Source organism: Macrobrachium rosenbergii, chromosome 30, assembly GCF_040412425.1.
Source record: "Macrobrachium rosenbergii isolate ZJJX-2024 chromosome 30, ASM4041242v1, whole genome shotgun sequence".
In the NCBI taxonomy this organism is placed as follows: domain Eukaryota; kingdom Metazoa; phylum Arthropoda; class Malacostraca; order Decapoda; family Palaemonidae; genus Macrobrachium; species Macrobrachium rosenbergii.
Window position 1 is genome coordinate 10,763,548 of NC_089770.1, and position 24,953 is coordinate 10,788,500.

General features: G+C 38.2%; 2 protein-coding genes across 2 annotated transcripts; one reads left to right on the forward strand and one right to left on the reverse strand.

The window, feature by feature from the left end:
* Positions 1-405: 405 nt before the first annotated feature.
* On the forward strand, positions 406-15,536 carry Pex13 (peroxin 13). Its single transcript, XM_067131741.1, has 7 exons — positions 406-868; positions 4,109-4,339; positions 6,399-6,515; positions 6,651-6,781; positions 8,442-8,704; positions 11,001-11,181; positions 13,803-15,536. Exons 1-7 carry the CDS (start codon positions 786-788, stop codon positions 14,525-14,527), a joined length of 1,731 nt encoding a protein of 576 aa, XP_066987842.1. The 5' UTR covers positions 406-785; the 3' UTR covers positions 14,528-15,536.
* A 202-nt stretch (positions 15,537-15,738) lies between these two features.
* On the reverse strand, positions 15,739-18,433 carry ND-15 (NADH dehydrogenase (ubiquinone) 15 kDa subunit). Its single transcript, XM_067131744.1, is given in 3 exon segments — positions 15,739-16,044; positions 18,231-18,388; positions 18,391-18,433. Coding segments are annotated over 3 exon segments (309 nt in total). The 3' UTR covers positions 15,739-15,936.
* Positions 18,434-24,953: the final 6,520 nt, after the last annotated feature.

The following is a 24,953-nucleotide window of genomic DNA, read 5'->3' on the forward strand; positions in this document are numbered from 1 at the left end:
GAAGAGTGATGATAAAGCAAAATTCGGTTTTTTTAAATCGGTTGATTATATAAACTCTCTCTCTCTCTCTCTCTCTCTCTCTCTCTCTCTCTCTCTTATATCTATATATATATATATATATATATATATATATATATATATATATATATATATATATATATATATATATACACGAACTTGTTTAGTTTCCAGGTACCGATTAGTTGAGGGAGCAACTTGTTATCTGATGATACTTACGCAGCACACTTGAGCGCCTGATGTGCACACAAATGAATAAACAGAAAGCCAAATAACTTATCAGAATAGATTAAACCGTAGGAATATCACAGTAATTAATAGAACAACCGAAAAAAACAATAAAATAAATAAATAATATTTAACGAGGTGTTTGTCGACAAGGTCAATTTATTTAGCGCCGTAGTCCTCACCCATCAGCTAGACTTGTTTTCATTCTCTCAGCTGATTGTCTCAACCTCACCTTTGTACCTTTGAACGGTTGTACGAACTGTTGCTATTTTCCATCACACAGGAAACCGCTCTAGAAAGCTTTTGTTTTTAATTATACAGCAATTTGAAGTCGAAAGGGATAAAGTCATCTGTGAGTTTTAAGTGTAAAAGTGCTGTGAAGTGAAGTTGTCTTGGGGTCTAGGTTGGGCCAGTTCTGGGTCCGTCTAGTCTGGAATGTCGTGCTTCCACAGGCCTGCCACGTGCTTATTTTGAGGGATTAAGCCCATGTATCTGCAGGATAGGCCTGTTTGGTAGACCTGCTTTACAAATATATCTCAATGGCTGCTCCTCCGAAACCGTGGGAACGGGGGACGAACGTCATCCTTAATCAGAGGCAGTCTTCCTTTCATCCTGATCTGGGGTAAGTAGACTTGGTTTAGGCTTGTCTAGCCAGGCCAGACTTTGCTTATTTTGAATGACTGCAAGGGTTTTATAATTAATTGCCTGTGTATAAAACTGATCTAATGGTTATGGGATACCCCCAGAGGAAAACCTGTTTTGGTGTTGGGGAAGAAACAAAAGTGATAACCTAAATGTTTGGTTAGGTTAGTTTGCCCAGGCCAGACTTGATAAAACTTGACTTAAGTTGCACGGCCTGGTTCCTGCCATTTGCCGACTGGGACGGGTTAGCCTCCCGCCTTTTTGGGGGTGTCCCTGCAGCCAGGTCAGGCCACTCTGCCTTAAGTGAAGTTAGGTAGGTGAGAGCTGGTTAAGTCAGGACCTGGCATTTTAGAAAAGGTTAGGTTTATTTATGTATGTGAAACTTGTCCCAGTCGGCAAATGGCAGGAACCAGGCCGCACAACTAAAGTAAAGTTTTACTCGAAGCTTTGCCTACGCTCTTTTAGAGTATATAATGACTTATGTACAGGTATAAAACTTCGCCCGAGCCGCTGAAAGTCCGCGGGACCCTACTTTTGGCGCCAAAAAATCGCCATCGGAAACGCGCCATTTTTAAGTAGCTCCCGTTTTGCTTCGTGTCGGTAATGAAAAGCATAAGAGAAATTAACAAAAACGGCAAGGGGGACAGTGTTGGGAACCGGGGTTTTGGGTGGGGAGAAGGAAAAGCTTGGTTTTGTGGCGGGCGCAACGTTAAAAAATTCGCTTAGTTTCCGACCCGCTCGTCTGCGTACAAACTTTTGTCCCGCTAATCAACAAGCATAAGGATGACCTGCTAGTCTGCATGCAAAAGGTCGTCCCGTTAGGCTACAAACGTAAGGATGGCCCGCTAGTCTGCATGCAAAAGGTCGTCCCGTTAGGCTACAAACGTAAGGATGACCCGCTAGTCTGCATGCAAAAGGTCGTCCCGTTAGGCTACAAACATAAGGATGACCCGCTAAACTACAGGAGTGAAAGTCGGGTTTCCTACTTGCCGAAACGTACAGCGTTCGCTATTTTCCGACCTGCTAGTCTGCGTGCAGAGGGTCGTCCCGCTAGGCTGCTACCGTGAGGCTGACCCGCCAAAGTACATGCGTGATGCTGACCCGCTAATCTACGTTCATGAGGCTGACCCACTACACTGCATGTGTGAGGCTGACCCTACCAGCCTACATCAGGGCGGACGGAAAACGCTAGCCTAGGCTACCTGTAGCCTACATAAGAAAACCTCGGTTAGGCTATTCCCTACCTCCCTACCTACATTAGAACGGGCATGAATTTTGTAACGGTGATTTTTTAACATATCTGGTCTCAGTTAGAGCGTGGCATGGAACGAGCTGGCGCGCCTCATCCGCATTTTTAACGATTCTCGGCAGGCACGTATGCTCTGGCGAGCGGTAATATCTGTATTTGCTGTAGCCACAGGTTACAAAAAACAACCGCACACTAGGGCCAGTTCCAAAACCCTACCTAACCGAGCAGCAAAACAAATGTAAAAAGGGGGTAATCTGTGTGCTTACCTTATTCAAAGTCGCTGCTGTCTGACCACGCAGGTCCTAAATCCAAAAAGACCCAAAATGGACACGGAACACATTCTAGGTATCGCTTCTGGGAACAAAATAAAATCGTGACTTTTCATCGCGGCGGTTCGAGAAAGAAAGAAAGCGTGGTTCTGGTGTTGGCCAAGGCCTATGAATCATATCGTTTGAACGCATTATGATTGGTTCGAAGTATTTAATCCGTAAGCCCTGGGGCATGCCCTGGGTCAGTCTGAGATACGATTGGACGGAATTAAATTTCCGCTTGTATGGCCGGGCGCGTGCGTGTGGCAGCCTTAGAACTACGGGTTGAAAGAAGCGCCGCACATCGCCATCTGACTAACTATGGGAGAGCGTTGCTCCGGGACATCGCTCACGCTCAACTTGGTACTTAGAAAAAGTTATGCTCGCTGAGAAAATTGTCGCTCAGGAAAATCAGGCAAACTGGTCAAGTAAGTTACTTTTTGGGTAGAATCGGCCCGCTGAACAGTTTTTATTCTATGCAATTTTTCATTTGGAGTCATTGTTAATGAGCTACGGGGCGTCCCTAGGATATGTAAACTACCCACTCGCCCAACAGTTATGGGGTGCCCCAGTGGAAAACCTGTGGTTTGGAGTTGGGGAAGGAACAGTGTAGAATGATGGGACGTTCTGCAGGTGTAAACAAAGCTAACCTTTCCTAGAATGCCATGTGCTGACCTAACCAGAACTTACCTAGCCTACTGATTTGTTTAAACTTTGAGAGAAATTTCACCAGTTTTAGAATGGCATTGAAAACTGACTTTTGCGCCAGGCAACTAGTAGATTGGCAATGCCAAGTCTTAGCTTTGAGATGGAGGAATAGTTATTTTGCGCACACAACTCTAATGGAAATCTAAAGATGCTGCCACCACATATGTGCATTAAGGCTGATAATACAATAAAACTGTTACATGTTGACTAAAAAGAAGTGTTTTAGAACAACTTTTGCAATATTGGTCATCCAAATAACACAAGACTTCGGGTTTGTATATTGAGGTTAATGAGAGTTATCTTTAAATTGTTCTCGTTATTTTATGGACAAAGTAGTGTAGGCTAACATGAATTATGACGAAAGTACAGTACTAGAAAAACCGGTATTTAAGCCGGCTGAATCATGTGACTGAATTATAGCAATTGCGTGTTTCTATGTTATTTACTTCCTTTACAAAATTTAAAGTAATACGCCCGGTTGTAACTAAATTGTGACTGACCTTTGAAGACTACACGACTTGAATTACCTAATCCAGGTAGGTCTAAGCCAGCATTCCGCGGCAAGCCTGCCCCCCACCTCCATAGCTAATACGGCAAAATTGCAACCAGTAAACACCTCTAGGGTGCGTTATGTTGGTATTTTTAGGGTGTTCCTGGTTACAATTTTACCCAAATAGCTATGGAGGGGTGGGCTTGTCATGAATGCTGGCTTAGACCTACCTGCCTTAGGCAATTCAAGCTGCGTAGTCTTCAAAGGTCAATGACAGCTTAGTTACAGCCGGCCGACAAAATATTACTTTAAATTCTTGTAAAGCAACTAAAATAACATAGGAAAACGTCAATTGCCATAGTCTAGCTCACCGCAGACAGCCGGCTTAGAATTACCGAAAAACCTGCTTTTTGTGTGTGAACATTCTTGTTATACTAAAATCTTTTTTTATTTTTCCATTTTCAGGTTTTCATCTCAAAACATTGGTGGTGGGGGAACTTCTCAGTATGATAGTCGTCCACCGCTACCACCGAGACCAACTACATACAGTAATCATTTGTCAAGGCCATATTACAGTAGCTACAACTCCTATTCGCCATATAGCAGCTATGGAGGATCCATGTTTGGGGGATATGGAAGTTATGGTGGCTATGGGCAGTATGGGTCAATGGGAAGTAGTTTACCAGATGAAAACAGGTAAGCTGTGGTAATTTTGATTGTGCTGTACTTTCAAACTGTGTTAATACAACTGTTCTTTGTTTACTTTAAGTGTGTACCCTGCTTTATTTTGCATTTTTCACAACACTCTAGATAATGTAGATTTTGCCTTGAATTTGAAGTTAAGCATTGTTAACATTGTCTGTACCCATGTTAGTTACTAAAATCTCACCAAGGAAAACTACTTAATGGTGTAGAAATGTATGCCTCTTAATTGAGGTTCTGTAGACAGAAAGTGTCATTCATTGAGTATGAATGATGATTTGAGGTACCAGAACCAAATGGTTAGGCCTTGCAAACTTGGGGACTTGAATGCTTCTTTTCAAGACCCGTGTTTGTTGTCATCCCTAAGACCTCCGGTTAGAGGTGATATGGGAGTGAATTGTTAATGGCTGTGAGAATTAGTCTAGCCTGCCCAACAGTTGATTGGGAAAATCAAATTATCACTGTCTATGGTAAGTGTAACAGCAGTCTTGCAAATGCTGATTGCTGGATTTAAGAAATTTTTAAGAAAAAGATAGGTAGTAATGGTAGTCAGGTCTATAATGTCTTTTGTTGACCATAAAGAGCCTTTGCAAGACAACAAAGGACTTGAGTGACTTCCCACTTTTGTGGTCATCACATAGTTGGTATGAGTTCCGTTTAAATTCAGGTAAGGGATTTCTGAGATCTTGTGTGGGATTCTAACAGTCTTAGAAGGTCAGTGAAGAAATTTACTAATACTGCAGTAGAGGTGTTGGATAATAATAAGAGGTGTTGACTTTAACCTGACAGCATCATTGATTGTCTCGTGTTTGCTTAGCCAATAACAAATTGGGCTTAGATTGGTGGTTTGGGTCAGGGAAGTCCTTGGTAGCCTTCGTTGATGGACATTTTTTCGAAATCAGACTGTATGTTCTCTTGTGCAATAGTGGGATGGTCTGAGATGTTGATGGTGTGGATATGAGGGTGAAGGAAACTGGACCATAATGCAATTATTTCAGGGAAGTCTGTCAGCTGGCAATGATTTTGACCCTGGAAATTAAACTTTAGGATAGAAGTTTTGGACCATCCCAGGATGCATTGTTATAAGTCTGTAGAATTTATCTTGAGTGTCAAGGACAATTTCATAGCAAGGTTGTACTCTTACTAGGTTAGTGTTGAGGAAGGTAGATCCTAGTCCTGAAAGGCCTTTGATGTAGTCAGTCAAACTTTCCATAATTTTTCTTGGAGTTGGGAAAGTCAGCACATTATTTATCAGTATGACCAGAGGAACCCCAATCTGTTCAATATGAAGTAGCCCAATGTCTTACTTTAAGCCTGTATGGTTTAATTTTTCATAGAGGACCTGATGGCTCTAAAATTAGTATTTGATAGTTATCAAATTCATTTATTTGGGATTTAATAAACATTTTAGGTGGGAATCAAGGATGTAATATACTTATAGTTCAGGTGCCAAATATCAACAAGGAGGAGTAGTGACAAATGAAGTACTTTGTGTTGTTGGGCCCAAGTAACCATTGGATTGGCCTTTGACAAATAAAAGTAATAGTTTTTAAATCACATGAACAACATAAAAATCTGTTTTGCATTTCTGTTCTGTTAGTAGATGCACATCTTTTGATCCATAGAGAAAGCCATGATGGCTTTTTGTCAGTTGAGACAGGGTTTCTGCTTCTGGAGGTCATTCTCATGTTAGAAATAGTGTAACTTTTACATCTTGGCTTACTGCTCTTGACCAGTAATTGTGACTCATCTTGGTTTAATGCTGTTGACCAAGAATCGTGACTTTCATCTTGGTTTACTGCTCTTGATCAAGAATCATGACTCTTTTCTTATTGGTTTACTGCTCTTGACCAAGAATCATGGCATTAGCAGTATTTATGTTGTTGATACAGAGAGATGTTTGTTTATATTGATGTTGTGAGGTCTACAATATTTGAAATTTAGCTATGGAGCAAAATAGAATGTAAATGACTGCCCCATACTGATGAGAACCAAAGAACACTGTCATGGGTATATGAAGAAGGTTGTAATAACTGTTCAACCATTGTTTCAGATTTATCCAGGTTGCAGAGGACAGCTCTCGTCAAGCATTCCAAAGTATAGAAAGTATTGTCCATGCATTTGGTTCTGTGAGCATGATGCTAGAATCTACTTACCATGCTGTGTATAGGTACAATATCTGCAATTCTTTAAAATTCTTGCAATGAGAATGGAAATTTTTGGGTATCCTGTGTGATTTATCTTGAAGTAAAGATGTCATAAAAATAATGTAGGTTGGGTTATAATTCTGCTTCCTCCAAAACAGCTCGTTTCGTGCAGTATTAGGAGTGGCAGAACACTTTTCCAGAATGAAGTCACACTTTGCTCAAATATTTTCTGCCCTTGCTGTTGTGAGGACTTTAAAGTGGATTATGAAAAAGCTTCTCTATATTATTGGTAAGGACTTCTATTTTTGATCTTGTATTTTTTGTGGTATTTATCATTGTACAGTAAACCCCCCGTATTCGCGTTGTCAATGTTCGCGGACTCACGCATTTGTGGGTTTCTCTGTGGAACATATCTAGCCATCATTCGCGGAAAATTCGCCGATTCGCGGTATTTTTCACTGAGAAATATTCACTAATTACTGTATTTTCATATAATTTTCATGAATAAATGCACTTTTTGTGATAAAACTATTAAAATATTCAGGTATAAGCATTTTTACAGGGTTTTTCTGTGTTTAAGCTATCAGAATGGGCAGTTCTAAGTGTTTTTAGAAGGGTTTTAAGCATTCACGGATTTGACCTATTCGCGGGGGGTTGTGGGACGCATCCCCTGCGAATACGGGGGGTTCACTGTACTCTTACATGATATGTTGATTTGATAAACATCACTGGTGATATGCCACTTGAGTTTAGTCCCTGCTTTGTGTTGGTAAGAGTGTATTTACAGGAATCTTTACTGGGGTCAAGGGTAAGATTTAATGGGTAATGCTTTACTGTAGTGAACAGACTCTCTAAACTTATGTTTTAAATTAACAAACATTGCCAAAACTGTCAGGCTGTAAACTAAATGGGTAACTGCCTTGTAGTAGAAAGGAAGGGGATTTACAGGAGAGGAAAGGGTAAGGTCATGGAGTAAACACGGGCTATTCAAATATAGGAAAGGAAATAAGCACAAACAGTAAACAATGTAATGTACAGTAAAACAGACTAGTTAAAAAAAATCTAAGCCATGAACACTGTTGACAATTTATAAGCTATGGACAAACTGTCGATATAAGCTATGGACAAACTATCAAATAACCACCTTGTTTAGGTAAAGAGCTTTGGAAATACTGTATAGCTTCAAGACTTTAAGTACCCAGTTAGTGTCTGTGTATTGTATGATGAAACAAACCATGTATTTTATAATGCAATAAAAGCTTGCAAGGGTTTAAAGGAAGAGATCACAGGTTACAGATGATGGGTAAAAGGTATTACTGTAGGCAACAAGGCTGGGGACTTTAGGAAAATTGCAAAGAACTTAAAGTTGTCTGGAGTTTACCATGAGGGTGTATTGTAAGGTTTAGATCCTTGAATTTATCAATCTTCATAATAGTCTTGGAAGGGCCTTATTTTGCTTCTAGCTACATTCCTTTGTACTCATCATTAACTTCCTTGTCTCTTTCTGGGCAGTGGTCCTGCCAGTATACTTTCCTTTATCTTTCTTCAATTTTTATCTCATTCAGGAGCAAGCCCTTATAACATGGATGTAAACCTTCAAGTTTGACCTGACAAGTTTGTTAAACTGATAATTATAATATAATGTACCACATCTTTCTGGAGGAAGTGTAATTTCCTGACTTGTTTAGCATAGCTTTTTTTTTTATTCCTTCCTTTCTCAGTTATAATGTTTTTGTGGTTATAACCTTCGGCATTTTGAAAGTAACAGCTTGTAAGAACATACCCACTAGGGAACCCCTATGAGTCTGGGAGCATGTGTCTCTTATTGTAGTTGTAATAAACCAGAAGTACAGTTGGCGATTAACGGTAGTGATTGAAGTACTTATGAATTCATCCTATATAGATATATATTTTATGTTTGATAATGTTATCAAGAGTAATTAAAACAGGTTTAAGGTCCCAAGACCCCAACTTAGAAGCAGCATGGCGCAGCACAGCCAGCACTGCAGCAGCATCTCTAACCGAAGCAGACCTGAAACAGTCGAGGTCTTCGTGGCCCATTGTTATGTTTTTTGCTGTGGTTTTCGGTGGTCCGTACCTCATCTGGCATTTGTTGTCATCTTTAGTGCCCACTGGCTCTTCGCAAGGGTCTCAGAAGTGGCATACAGGCTGTGGTGAACACTATGCGGCTGTATCTTTATACAATTTTCAGGTAAAACTACATTTGTTCAAAATTAGTGTAGTTGCTTTGTCTAACCCTGTACTGTAATTGCATTTCTAAGTAAAGCTGACCTGACTTGATAGCACATATCCTGTCACAAACCCTCGATTTATGAATGGTTATATTACTTCTGCTAGTGACAGATTTGGGTAAATGCTATGAAAATTGTGATGGTTTGTACTGACGAGTTGGTGCTTGCTGTTATGATAAAGTGTGGAAAATTGGCATTGCATAATTTCTGTAAGCTTTGCATTGTAGGGTTAGCTGCAGATTCTACAGTAAGCCTCAATGGAAAATATTTGTCAGATTGTGCAACGTGACACATATGTCTAGTATATTTTAGTTTGGAATATATATATAGTATATTTTAATTTAGAATGCTCTAAAATTGGGCAAGAGTTTTGCTATTTCTTGTATTTTTGCAGGAATTACTTCTGTATCTTTTCATTTTGAATACATAGCAATGAAAGATTTTGTATTAATAAAACTTTCTTTTTTACTGGGGAAGAATAGGTTTCCTACAATGTAGGGGCAAAAAGACTCGGCTGAAAAATTTTGGGGGCTCAGCTTGTCAAGTGGTCATAATTAACATTGATGTTATCATGGGCTTCTCAAGATTAACATTTATGATATTTAAGCATTTTTATTTATTACGGGTTTATTACTAACTGAATAACCAAAGGGTTTTAGGGCCTTGTCATCAAACCAGTGTCATAGATCAAATCTAAAGTGGGCAAGTATCTAGTATGTTTTACTAATAATGAAATTAGTTATATATGATATCTCTGCTGCACCAAGCATATCCTTTACAATTAACATTATGGAGGCAATAAAGTTCCTGGGTGGGTATTTGCCCATTTTTCTTGCAAAATAATTTGTTTACCAAGTTGTATTATTTGGTAGTAATGCTTGTGTAGTGTTGGGTTAGAAGTTTAGCATTTTCAGTTGACTTAGTACCCAGTAAGAGGTGTGTTTGTGTTAGGTGGAGGGGGTGGGGTGCACTAGGGATGATTCCCTGGAGCCAATGGGTAGCAGCCCCTAAAAGTTTAAGAACCACTATGCTGGATGGCAGACAAAGATTTCTCAACTCTTGGAAGACTCCCTTCAAGAATAAAAATATTCTAGATAAGAGAACCCGCAATGCGTGTTATCTATTTTAGGTAAAAAAGATCCTGCTGATAATGTCATTTTGTTACGAATAAGCACTTTCATTAATTACTTTGAATTTTTCTTCAGCTGCTTGGTGCAGGTAACTTGTTTAACATTATGCTTTCACTTTTACTTCTGAAACTTCACCCACAGTTCAGTGGATATAAATTTAAATCAAGAAGTTCACTGTGCTTGCTCTTGGGAAACTCTTGACTCTGTAAGATTAAAGACCTGCAAGTACTGTGGGATTTTTTCATTTGACTGCATAGTTATCAGATCTATGGTGGTTGGAGTTCTCTCATACTATTTACCATTAGACTTGTAAAAATGCTGAGAAATTTGGTGACCCCACTGGCATCCTCATACTGGTACCCAGAGCCCCTTTTGTCTTTACAATTAAACTTGTAAAACTGGGAGTTTTGGAGTTTGGAATAATGTGATTGTGAACTGGATTTCAGGATTTCACAACTTGCAAATGATTGGTTAGTGTATAAAAGTTAAATGGTTCACTCTGATCACTGAACTCTGGTTTACCTTGCATATGACAAGCTTTGCCAACATGTAAGAAAACCACTTGTATAGTGCTAATCTATGACTTCCTACAAATCCCAGTTGCTTTCACCACATCCTTTTCAGTGTTTATCAGAAGTAAATTGTAATGATATCCTTTTGGAGGTTCTTTATAGTATCCCTTTGACCTCGACTGCTACTCTTCTTTTGCATCTGAACTTTTTATCCTTTACCTTTGTCCTCTTTGTAGGTGTCCAACTTCAACTCTGTCCCTTCTCCAATTTTCACCCTTAAAGAAAAGTCATGTAATCAACCATATGAGTAGAATTTGACTTGTCTAGTTAAACTTCTTGTTAGTAATACAGTAAATCCTCAGGTTATCAGATGCTACAGGTATCTAACTATCAAATAAGTAACAAAATCTGGTAAGTAACAATGACATTATTGAAGACCTACACTTGAACATGTTTCACGATTGAGTAATTTTGTATAATTATTAGCCGTAGCTAAACTGGATTTTACACTCAGTTTGAGAGGTTTTTCTGCAAATTAATAATTATAATAAAAACTTTTTATGTTGAAACTAATCTAAAGTGGTTAAAATTCAGGTCTGGTTTACTTTTTACAGGCTGCAAGTAAAAAAGAACTTTCTTTCCAAACTGGACAGAACCTTTTTCTAGCTCCTAAAGATCTTCAGCCCCAAGTGAGAGGGTGGGTTCTTGCATCAAATGGAAAAGAAATGGGCTTAGTACCTGCTAACTACCTCAAAATTTTAGGCCTTAGGAAAGGTTCTTCACATCAGGGTTCAGGTATGTCCCATTTATTTAATAGATTGAAGTCTGTTTTGTATGAGCTGCGGTAAAATTAAATTGTTTAAAAAAGAAGACAGCAAGTATAGAATAAAAAATGAAGTTCATATGGGAACTACTTAAAAAGTGCATTTAAGAGGCAACAGGAAATATCTAGCATGACCTTTGGAAAGGAATATAGAGATGCTTGGAATAATCAAGATGTACAAAGGGAACACTAGAGAAGGTGTAACATCTAAAGAGGTTATGAGAGCCTTTGGGAAAAGTGGAAATTCTTTCGGACACTCATGAATAGTTTAAATACAACTAAGAACTAAGTACAGATGAACCAACAAGAACACTCGAAAACAAAAAAGGCAGTAATTAGACCAGAAAAGGAGGTGGGGCAGGGAAAATATTACTGAACAGTAATCAAAGGGAATGAGGAATTATAACAGTGAAAAGTATTTCCTTATTCCTCCAAGTATAGAGATAAAAAGTACTGAGGAATAAAAATGTTTGAGAATGCTATGGTCTTGTAATATTGGAAAAATATGGAAAAATGTTAAAATTAACAATTGTTAGTTTGGTGTCATGAGTGAAACAGTAACAGGAGGCAGTCAGTCCTCATAATGGGGCAGATACAGCTGTAATGTGGAAAAAGGGAGATGTTATACCCTATTTTCGTGATCATTGAAGCTATTGAGCATAAACCATGATCAGAATTAATTTACCATTATGAAAATATATTTAACAAGCCTAATACCCATTGACTTGAAAAAACCCAAGTTGTAACAAAATAAAATTCCAGTTGTGCATAAGGTAAACCTGAGATCACTACTTTGGTTTATTGCTAGGTAGTTTGATTGTAAGTAGCCCCTCAACTTACCAGCTAGCTCAGGGTCTAGCCATCTTAAAAGTAGCAAAATCTAATAAATAAAAAAAATTCTCTAGGATAGCTTACAGTAATTGCAAATAATTTCTCATAGTAATAGTATGATTTAATGTTATAATAGTAAAATGAAAATAACAGAATCAAACTACAAATATAAAGGAGAAAATTAGTGTGATACTATTAGCAGGAAATGGATCTCGTCACTTGCAGTGAAAGGGTTAAGGCTATCCATTTTTATACTGAAGAAAATCATTGGTATTTTTTGTTTTGTGGATTGTAGTATTCTTACTAAGTACTGTAATTGTTCCTTGCTTTTTCATGTTTCTTAAAAAACTACATATATTTACATTAGTTTACAATGGGCTCTTAGTTTGATGTAACACGTGTCTAATGTATGTAACATTCCATTCTTGGCTCTTTTCTAATTAAGCTCCATATAATTGGTGATTCATTTATAACATTTCATAATTAGGATTAATTTTTCTATGAGAGGCTGAATGTAATGATGTAAATTAGTGCACTTATGAAACCTTGTAGCACTAACATTGGTTATATTAATAGATGTTCTCAAAATGGGTTTTATTAATGGATGAGTTTATGATAAAAAATATATAAATTTAAAACTTTTTATTATACATTTCTGTGTATAATTGAGGTATTTTTTTAGTTTTTCTGTAAAGAAAAAAGCAGCTTGTCTAGGGGTGACAAGTTGAGAACTAGATTTAAAAGCAAATATTTCTGGCTTGCTTCGATGTTGATGCAGACCATATCTAACAGGGAATTCCAATATATTACATACAGATGTAATAATTACTGGCCCAGAGATGATGTTACATCTCATTCAGATTAGGTAACCTTTGATGCACAAGTTTTTACAGTATATCCAAATTCTGTAGCATATAAAGTATTTTCTGGTGCCAAAAATTTGCCACTATTTTCTCATTGGTGCGGTATACAGAGACATCTTAAGCATCAGTTGTGGAATATGCAAGTACTCTGTGGTTCTTTGTACAGAATAGTTATTACTGCTCTTTTTACTGGCCTTGATAGTTACAGAGTACATTTTTATAACTTGAAATCTTGTGGAACTTTTCCCATCTGGTTGTCCAAATTTAACTTAACTTTTTCCAAGATTATCATTCTAGGTCGGAGAATATTTTAATATATAAAAATTTTGAGACTGTTTAGGCCAGTGGTTCTCCTCAACCTTTTTATTACCACGCCCCGTCTAAGAGTGGGACCTTTCCTCCATGCCCCCCTTGCATGTATGAGTAAAATTCCCCCCCAGATTTAAAGGAAAATAAAAAAAAAAAAGAGAATGAGATAGGGTTTCGAGGGATAGGGAGGGAGGTAAATAATTGCAAAACATGGTAAACCCAACGAGTCTAACCGGAGTAGTAGACTGTAGGAAACTAACATTATGAGGCGATAGTTTTATATTTTTCATAAACTTCTGAATATTATTTAACTGTTTGTTAAGAGGATAACAAATATAATTAAAAAGAATTTTTAATTTTTCCCTAGGGCTGATGACCTCCTGGAAATTGCTGAAGGCCCTCCCAGGTATGCGTTTCATACTCCCAGGTTGAGAATCACTGATTTAGACTTTTACATGGGAATTGGCTAAGGATAGGCTATTACTATTTACTGGCTTGCCCATTTTATGCATATGGTACACATGTCAGTACAAGTGACATTAATAGAACTTCATATACTGTACTGTATTACTGCACATCTTTATTTTCAGCAAATTCACCAAGTATGACTGGGTCAAGAGTTGCTCCTGGAATTCCAAGTATGCCGGTGTTGAAGCAAAGCAAACAGCAGTTGCCATCACTCAGTGTTGCAATGAACTCAGATCCTGCTTTAATGAACCAGAATCCCTCTGAGGACCTTGCACCAAATAGTAGCAGACCAGAAATTAGGAAGAGTTTATTAGATATAGGTGTACCTGGGCAACACTTACCTATGCTTCAAAAAATGGGAGCACCAGAAAATCCACAAAACATGGATGGACCTGGGAGACCAGCCGTTTCAGGGCAAGAAGTGGAGGGACTAGGTGCTTTGCCAAACATGAAGGTCTCTGGAAAATCTGGTGTTTCGGGAGAGAGAGGTAGGGATGAGGCTCTGGAAACTAGGTTAAATCCTGATACTGGTGAAGAAATGAGGCAAAGAGACATTTTACTAGACTTTGAAGCTGCTGAACAAGAGATGAGAAATGACACTTTGCCAAACAGAGGAATGCCAAATGGTTCAGTGTCAACAAAAAGTCAGCCAGTACTCTCTAGTGATAAAATGGAACAAGGTGCAAGTGCTGTAGCTGGAGTGGAAGAAACAGGGGAGTGTATATGCACTGATAAGGCTGGAGGAAATTATAAAAATTTGGATGAAAAGGTGAGAATAGTGGAAAAGAATAAATATGGTGGTGCTAATTTTTTTATCATTTACGTGTATTATATCTTACAAAACTAGTCATTTGTTTTGATCCATTTGAAGGTTATACAGTATAGTAGAACAAGTGCATCTTTTCTCTTGGATTTTATCTTAGGAGTTTTAATGTGAACAACTCTGTTGTTCAACTGGTTTGCTGCCACAAACTTGCACAAGTTTGAAAGCAAAAGACAATTTGAAATTTTGTGTATTTTAGGCAGTGGAATTGCTAACTGTAGCCATTCTAGTTGTCTTAAGTTTCCATGTGGCAGAAAAAGCAACCAATGGGGCTTTTTCCACATAGTATTATGTTCAATTTGTTTGTATGTATTGTTACCAGGATTTTTAACATCTTAAGCAAATGTGACTTTGTTAGGAGTTAAAATTTCAAGTGTTCTATACTTGTATATGCTCTAAAATTTCAAGTGTTCTGTAATACTTGTATATAGTCAATTTTGAAGTGCTCATAAGTACACTATATAGGATGAGAATTTACATTCAGGATTTAAGTTGGATTCAACAAGGTGTGAATATTTGTTGGTTTTTATTAGTGAATGTGAGTCATTCAGGAAATCTAAGTAGCTATTCTGGAGATTGTATTTTATTAGAATTCAGCTAAAGAACTTTAATCCAGAAAGTGTAAAATACTCTAGTATTGTGTACACAGTACAGTACTGTTGGGTTTAATCATTGTAGGGCAATACTGCTACTGTATAGAGTTCTTGTATAATACTGTACATTTCATGGAAGGACAAATATCTAGCTCTGTTTTCACCTTTCAGAATGTTGAAAGGTTTAATATTTAGAATTGCATTGCACTTTAAAATGGTTTATGACCACCATTATTACTCCATGTATTTATAACTGCCTCTACACATTTTAAAGAAATTGAGAGGAGTGAGTTCCTTCTTATAAGACCATTAATTACCTGATACAGTTTTATAGATTCATTCCAGAATAATTAGTGACTAAGTTTTGTGCTACTGTAACGAGGAATTATGGATGCCATTTGTGAGTTTTGAATATTGACTAATAAAACCCTTTTTGCAATCATTGTCTGTAATTAGGGTACAAACATTCTTTCCTACATTGTTTTCACCAAAGTATGTGTTGTACAAAGTAAAACAGGGTAATTATGTATTTTTCTGTTGCTAGGCTACTAATACACAGAATTGTTTGAAAAATGAACTGGAGGCTAAAGATCAGGGTATGAAGATGTTTGCCAGTTGCAAATTGAGTAAAAAAATTACAGATAACAGCAAGAAAGTTTATTTCTTTAATAATTAATATAAAGAAATGTCATACAATAAGCAATTCTCTAAAATAAATACCACACAAAGGAATAAATGATGTTTTTCAAATCTGCTTTTAACATTGCTTTATGTACAGCTATGTAATGACTTGTATTTACAGTATCAAAATTATATAGGTTCCGGAATTTGCACAGTAAACTAATAACCATCGACTCTTGCTGCTGGTGCATAATGATCTTCACTCTTTCGTTCCCCTGTTATCCACTGACGATGACGCTCAATTCTCATGGCTTGAACTCTTGCAATCTATGAGGAAGAGATATAGAATCAGTAAACTAAAAGTAAAATAAAAGCTTTATATAAGTGCAAAATGTAATGAGCTTGGGTAAACTGCCATCCTCATGGGTCTACTAAACTCTTTGGTAAACTTAATATCAAACTGCAGCTGCATAATACATGTAGCTGTAGTAAAGGAAAGGAAATTGAGGTAACCCTTAGAAGGAAATCCCTTCTAACAGTGTCTAGAATACTGTTCCCATGCCTGGATGTCAATAGTATTCAAGGACCCATAATTATTACTGCCTGGCCAAACATAGGGCAAGTTGCTTGATACGTAAATGTTACCAGATTACATTGCAGCCTCTAACATTTAGAAGATGTGGGGTGGCCATGAGTGTGGTGATGTTAGAAGTGGAAAAGCACAGGTTAACCATCAAAATGCCCTTGCCAGTTGTTCAGCCGGAGAAAAAAAGTTACACATGAATGTGGACCACCAGGTGTTGCTGGTCTGATAACGCTAATACAAAAGTGAAAGACAATCCTGGAAGATGGTAGTGTCTGTTGCGTGCTTACCTCTCTGTGGATGGGGCATTAGAGTCACGATGGCAAAGACTGTTTCAAGCACGATGCACTGCACTACGCTACAATGCCTACATTTAATGTGGATTCCTGACTAAGGGGGTGTCTACATGATCTGACAATTTCCGGTGGACACAGCTACCATAATCCCCATTCAGAAGGTGGCTTGTGGATAGGCAAAGTATTTGTCATCAATGGCAAACAATAGTAGTGTCAGTCGCTAGTGAAATTTGTTGTTGGTATGGTATGAAGTAACATCTACACTTTTTTCTGTTGAATGGTGTTAGTGTACAGACATGACTTTATAGACATAGTGGATAATAAATCTTTGACTATGAGCACTTTCATGTAGTTTCTTTGGGCCTGGTCCTAAGAAAACGCTATATCCTCCAATCTCGATCAAAGAGAGTGATCCACAGTGGCAAAAACACGAGCTTACGACCTCAGGTGTTAACGCTGATTAATCTATGAAGGACTATTTGATTCCCAAGATAATGAAAACTGGTGGATTGAGGTGCCCTGATCCCTTGTACATTTCTCCGTACTGTGATAATTTACACAAATCCACTTTCTAGCTTATTATGGAACTTAAACCTCTCCCTTGAGCTTGATACTGACTTGTTTATTCTTGGCAGACAAATAAAGGATGGCATGTGCAAGAACAAATCACAAAACCATTTCCACTTGGAGAATATGGAAGGCCAGACAAAGAATACCTCCACATACTTCACGAGGCTTTGTAAAGGCTGCCTCAGCTAACTTGGTTTGTATTTAACTTGAGCAATATTAGTTAATGTCTGCACATAATTGGTTACATTGCTTTTCACATGAGGACCTGTGTAAGAAGGAAAATGGAGTGCAAAATTTTAAATGCAAATAGTCTTGGAAGTCACGTGGCATATTAACGTCTTGGATGTCGTGTGGAATGTTAACAACATACCCTAATGATGCGACTTTCAAATGTGTAATGCAGCAAATCTGAACAATGCTGCACTGCACAAATGCTAGTCCCTGGCACTTAAAATGGTGGGCATTCTGGCATCTCAAACACTATAATGGACACTATACATTTTTAAAATTATGAAACAAGCATTAATCTTCCATGACCAGGCTGACAATAAGGATATGGCAGTTCTAGCATGCCTTGTAAACACTGGGGGGCAAGGGGTGGGGGTGTTTGCTATCATCTCCTCCTAACTTTGTGTAAGGTGCATTCCTTCCCCTGGCAGTGGAGCACTAAAAGTGTACATTTACCCTCTGATAACCGAGTGATGCTTTGTGCCAAAACTCCAGTTTCCATTCTTAAATTCCATTTGACCTATATTATGTTAAGTGATCAAAAGAAATAAGTAAATAACTTTTTTTGCCCTGAAGTTTATAAAAAAAAAAAAACTACATACATACAAATGTGTTTTACAGACTTGCTTAGTTTTAGATTAAGTCAGCCTTGTGCCAGCATGAGGTCTTGCTCTAGGGCAGCCCGTAAGTTATACACTGGCTGACAGAAGCAAAATGACACACTTAAAATTCAGTACGGAAATCTTTAGTCCGTATTTATTTACATCATGTGTAACAATACTCACAGTAGGTTAAATTATTAATGTTAAAACTTGAAAAATGAATCTTCTAGATACCTGCTTAGTCTCGAACATGCATTCCCTCAAGTCGTCCAAGTAATCTTGGCACTTGGCTCTCCCTTTGGCAGCTCCATAGGCTTCTATGCACTCGACGGCTCTCATTTCAAAATCGTTGCACTTTATAAAAGACTGGTGAGTCATAATGCCGCCACCCAATCCGTTAAAGGGTTGCGGCTGAATGGTCCGAAGTGGGCTGACATTTCTGAAAATACAAGAAGGGTAATGTCAAAGAACGAAAGAGCATAATTTGCGCAAACTGTTTCATATACAGCTAGAATTATCTTTAGAGAGAGATGATGATTTATGATCTTGTAAATTTACAATATCAAGCCAAACAGTAGGGTACTTCCAGTCATTCAGTGCTTATGACAATGACAAGAGGGACCTGGAGCTTAAGTGTTGGACAGCAAGATAAGAGAGATCCAGAAAATAAAGGAAATACAGTATTAAGATCTAAAGGTAGAACTGGTTGGATGCTACACCAGTCATATAGCTCTGGTAACTAGGATCTAACTGGTTAAGCAGGGCTTCTAGTTCCAGTAAATTACTCATTAGTCCTGGGCTATGACCTAAGTTTAGACTACACTAAATTAGAAATAGCTTAGCCTAAGCTAGCTTAAAGGAGGCTGAGGTTTGAGTAATTTTGTGTCCCATATTGGATCATAAACTTTGTTAACTATCCTTAATAAAGAACAGCATTATAACAGCTACCACAAGAGTAAAAATTACAAGAAAATATTTGCTTAATGAATGTAGATGGCTGTTCTCAGAATCCTGGCTAAATCGATCAGCTGTTTAAAAATTTTTCGTTTCCTAAGGAAACCTGCTCATTGTATTGACGTTTTATAACTATTTTTTATTATTTCCTACTATATAAGTATGTAAGTATGTGGAATCTAAAGGATTGTCAGCAGATAGTCAATATGCATATAGAAACCAGTTAGGTATCTGCGATGCTCTTTTAGACTTGGCATGCCATTTGCAAGAGGACCTTGATAAGGGTTTTGGAGCACAGAGTAAATCAAAAGAGTGCTACTTCTGATTTAGTTAATCACAAGACACTTATATACAAGACTGTTCAGTATGCCAATGATGCAATACTTCTAGGTGTAGTAAAGTCCCCACTAAAGAGAAATGAAACTGTCTTGCCTCAACTGAGAGGACCAGATCGGTGAAAGGTGTAGTCAGTGGGATATGAATCTGGACTCCAGTAAAACAAAAACACTAATGACTACCATATTTTGTAGATTTTCCACCCCATCCTCCCCTTCAGGTGAATGGGATTCTGCTAAATGAGTCTGAAGCTTTTACTGTTCTAGGTGTAACTTTTGACTCGCATCTTACTTTTGGGAAAGATCTAATGGAGAGTTTCAGCAAATGCCACACAAGAGTTAGGTACTGCTCGAACAGCTTCATATATTCATAAGTGATAAAGTCAAAGCAACCTGTTTTCGGTTGTTTGTCCTCCCTTTACCGGAGTACCGCTCTACTGCCCAAGATTTCTCTCTTTTAGATAGAGTGATTTATGGTGGTAGGCTTCTGTTTCCTAATATTAGCAGTTGACTTGGACCGTCAACAGATGGTCTAATGTTTGTCAATTTTTCATAAATCATATTTGAACAGAGATCTTTCACATTCACAACTGATCACCTTTTCCTCCCGAGAGCTACCAGATTTGCTGAACAGCAGCACTGTAAAAACTCCTCAGTCCCAGAGGTTCTTCTTCTCACACCGTTGGACTGTGAAACAGCCTCCCTGAGAATGTCGTGCAATTGGAACTTCATACATTCAAGCAAAGATGCAATGCATTACTACCCTAATATAAATCTCCTTGTACTTGAATAGTTTACTTAAATTTTTATTTATTTATCTGGTAATTTGTTAATTTACCAGGTTTCCTAATAACTGATCTCCTCTTTCTGTATTTCCCATTACCTTCTGTTACGTCTTTTGAATAAACAACATATTCTTTGGAAGCTTGAATTTCAAGTAGGCCTAAATGGCCCCTGTGGGCTTGTTCCACATGAACAGGTTCATCTTCTGAATAATAACAATAATAATACTAATAATAATAATAATAATAATAATAATAATAATAATAATAATAAAATAATTAAAATAAAATAATTAAAACAAAAATAATAATAAAATAATAATAATAATAATAATAATAAAATAATAATAAAATAATAATAAAACAAAACAAAAATGGTTTCACAGTGAGGGCCACAATACGATAGTTAATGAAGCAATGCTGCACTTCTGACCAAAATGAATGTCAAAATCATTTAAAACACTTTAAAACCAAACAGAAAAAGGTATATTAATTTAATACCACAATATGATACTGTATGGAGTTTTGTGCAAGAATTTGCCCATCAACTTAAAATGTCTAATCATATAAAAAAATCATAATTCTACCGTTAACAAGATATTTCCCATCAACTGATTGGTTTAACATTAAGTGTTATTAAAATAAGAATTTGATCCAGAAAACTCCCATTTCAATGCCTAAATGGATTATGGGCAACTGACATAATTTCACCGACACTTTTATAGTTTGGGTTATGATAAACATTTGTCCCAATGGTTCCTTCAAAATCATTCTTGTGAAACTTTGGTGAGTAGGATAATGAGTGAGGGGTCACGACTTACTTTGGGGGGTCAAGGGGGGACAAGGACCCCCCCAGCCAGGTTAGGGTATGCTGTCCAAGGTTAGGTTAGGTTTAGATAAGTCTGGTTGTGTCATATTCTCACTGAAACACCTACTACAGTAGGCCTGACATCTTACTCTATTACTAGTTCTTATGGAATGGAATACAGAATTTAGGCCAAAGACCAAGCACTGGGACCTATGAGGTCATTCAGCACTGAAAGGAAAACCTGAGAGTTAATGAGGTTTGAAAGATGTAACAGGAGGAAAACCTCACTGTTGCACTATGTGGGGTGGAAAGTAAGTAATGCCTACACTGCACAGCGTGAGGTGCACTGACAGCACTAACCCCTTACAGGAAGCCTAGTTCTTATGGAATCATTCTTGCCAAATTTGATCTAGCCTAGGGTATTTCTAGGTAATAGGTCCGCATGGACTGTATGGAACGGTTCCGTGAATACGTAAGTCATTAGGGAGCCATATGTTCAAGAAGGGATTGGCTACGGAAATCTACTATAAAAGGAACCATACTAACCTAACGTACCATAACCTAACCGAACGCAGTAGGCTGTGTAATTTGGCCGGGGGCACCGCCACCCACGGGCCGTATGGGAGGAAACTCTCCTTTTTACCAACATTTCCCCTATAACAGTGCGCATGCGCAATAGCAAAAATATAATCAGTTCTGAGGTTAATTACGGTCGACCGACAAAAAAAAAATTAAAAATAAAAAAATAAAAACGGTACATTCTTGATAAGCAATCAGAGAAGGTAATGCCAGAAGAGGCGCTTACACTTAGTTCTACCCTAATTTGTTATGCAGAACCTCTAAATCCAGTAATCCACCCACGACCCCTGACCTATGACCTACGTTCAGCCTAAGCTAAAACAAAAATAGGGCTAGCCTAGGCTACGCTAGCTTAAAACGAGACTATGGCTAAAATGGTTTTCTGTCCCACTTTTCTTGACAAACAACAGCATTATGGCAACAATTGTAATATTAAAAACTAAATATCAAATATTTGCTTACTGAATGCAGACGGTTGTTCCCAGAAATGGCTAAATCAATCAGCTGTTTACAACAATTTTCGGCTACGGCCAGACTTAAGGAAACCGGCTCGTTCTATTGGCCACCGTTCTGTTGGTTGCGTTTTTTTAATAAAAATAATTTTCTCTCTCTTGTGATTCCTCATGAAAATTTATTTCTGTGGAAGGTAAAGAGTATAACAATTATTCTACACTTTGTATACATTAAGGTGTTATTCAAAATGTATGTAAATCAATAAACATGTGCAATATGAATAATTTTTAATAAGGAGTCTGATATTCTCACTAAACGGAACTGTCTAAAACACTACTTACATTACTCTCTTCTCTCTCATACACTAATATATATATATATATATATATATATATATATATATATATATATATATATATATATATATACTTTTATAATATTTATATATATATAGGTATATATATATATATATATATAGTATATGCATATATATATATATATGTAATATATATATAACTCTTTGTATGTGATTCATTTATCACACATTATATATATATATATAAATAAGAGATGCAGTGTGTGTATATATGTATGTATATGTATATAGTGTGTGTATATATGTATATATATATATATATATATATATATATATATATATATATATATATACATATATATATATATATATATATATATATATATTATATATATATATATATATATATATATATATATATATATATATATATATATAATATATATATGTGTGTGTGTGTATATCTCTCTCTCTCTCTCTCTCTCTCTCTCTCTCTCTCTCTCTCTCTCTCTCTCTCTCTCTCTCTCTCTCTCTCTCTCTATATATATATATATATATATATATATATATATATATATATATATATATATTATATATATAAAAAAGATACGATGATGGTGATTTTTCGCTAAATTTACATTTTTCTCTTTTTTTAAATATTGATATTTTCGTGGCAATAAAGTTTTCAAGAAAATTTCGTATCATCTGCTGCGAGAAAGAATCATTGTCGCCTGGCACGACAACATCTTCGTGTTTTCCCCCTAAAGACTTCAGACGCAGCATGTGAGCAAAGAAGGCGAAGAGTTTGATTAAAATGGACTTGATGGCGAAGCCGATCGACTATGAAAGAGATTTTCCAGAGGGAAAAGTACATCATGAGAATTGGCAGATAACTTCAGTCTGCAAGTGTTACTGATGAAAATATGGACCACTTCGCGGAGCAGTGCAGAGTCGAGGTTCCTGCTTTCTGCGATTATAGATTTGTTGAGCAGTTCTACAGTTGTATTGCCACTTATGGACGCAAGTTCTTCATTCGAAATACGGAAGGAAATAATCAAGAAGAGAGGAAGACAGTGGCGTGGGAGAACTGAAGAATTTATACGAAATAAAAGGTAGAGAACTTGAGGTGTCTTCTAAGTTGATTGAGAGGTTCTGAATGCCCAAAATCACCACCTGGAGCAGTTCTTCGCTCGAAATAAGAAAGAAGAATAGGAATAAAGAAAACAGGACATCGGCGTGGAGGTAAACTGAAGAACGTTGACGAAGAAATAAGTAGAGAACATACGGTGTTAGAAGCTGCTTGAAAGATTTTGGATTCACAGAATTACTTTTTTGGAGAAGCAAGGTAAAATCGAAGGGATGATCAATATCGTCAGGAAGAGGGAATCCCACAAGATTAGAGAAGACGACTCGTTAAAGAAAAGAAACTGCTTATGTGTCAGAAAACGAACAAAGTGATTGTTAACGCGATGTTAAAACGATCTAAAACCTTAGGGGTTTTCCTTGAAGACATTTTGGAATCCTTCAGTCTCGGGCTCCTGTAAGCACCAGAGAAACGCCATTCGCGCATGCACCGAACTCCAAGGTCTCCAGGAACAATCTCCGAGATGCTTTAAATCGTCTTGAAACTTCAGAGAGAGCAAGTGTCATATTTGAAGAGCTGGGTAAGAGAAAGCAAAGAGTACGGCGAAGGGAATTGGATATCAACGCCTATCGTTTACAAGGACAAGACAAGGAAGCTAAAACAGAACAGGACTTCCTGAAGAAGACTGCATCACGACAATGGAGAGGGCCCAAGAACTTCAAGGATAAAGCCCCAAGGCTCGCCAGGACACTTGAAGGGCAGCCTTGAAGGGAAGGGTCCGACCCAGAGGCTGCTTCCTCGGAGGAGGGCAGGTATCCTGCCATGCTGGGGAAGCGGGCCTGGAGAGGGCCCAAGAACTTCAAGGATAAGGCCCAAAAGCCCACAAGGCTCGCCAGTCTCTTGAGGCAGCCTTGAAGGAAGGGTCCGACCCAGAGGCTGCTTCCTCGAGGAAGGCAGGTATCCTGCCATGCTGGGGAACGGGCCTGGAGAGGGCCAAAGAACTTCAAGGATAAGGGGCCCAAAAGCCCACAAGGCTCGCCAGTCCCTTGAGGGCAGCCTTGAAGGGAAGAGTCCGACCCAGAGGCTGCTTCCTCGGAGGAAGGCAGGTATCCTGCCATGCTGGGGAAGCGGGCCTGGAGAGGGCCCAAGAACTTCAAGGATAAGGCCCAAAAGCCCACAAGGCTCGCCAGTCCCTTGAGGGCAGCCTTGAAGGGAAGGGTCCGACCCAGAGGCTGCTTCCTCGGAGGAAGGCAGGTATCCTGCCATGCTGGGGAAGCGGGCCTGGAGAGGGCCCAAGAACTTCAGGGATAAGGCCCAAAAGCCCACAAGGCTCGCCAGTCCCTTGAGGGCAGCCTTGAAGGAAGGGTCCGACCCAGAGGCTGCTTCCTCGGAGGAAGGCAGGTATCCTGCCATGCTGGGAAGCGGGCCTGGAGAGGCAAGAACTTCAGGGGAGAAGCCCAAAAGCCCACAAGGCTCATCATCCCTTGAGGGGCCTTGAAGGGAGAGGCCCAAGAACTCGGAGGAAGGCAGGTATCCTGCCAAGGCCCAAAGCCCACAAGGATAAGGCCCAAAAGCCCACAGCTCTCTTGAGGGCAGCCTTGAAGGAAGGGAGTCTGACCCAGAGGCTGCTTCCTCGGAAGGCAGGT

Bases quoted from the DNA above. Each gene is read 5' to 3' on its own strand.
- Pex13 (XM_067131741.1), top strand. From the start codon at position 786: ATGGCTGCTCCTCCGAAACCGTGGGAACGGGGGACGAACGTCATCCTT. The intron at 4,340-6,398 runs GTAAGCTGTGGT...CCATTGTTTCAG, and splicing joins AGTTTACCAGATGAAAACAG to ATTTATCCAGGTTGCAGAGG. The intron at 6,516-6,650 runs GTACAATATCTG...CCTCCAAAACAG, and splicing joins ACTTACCATGCTGTGTATAG to CTCGTTTCGTGCAGTATTAG.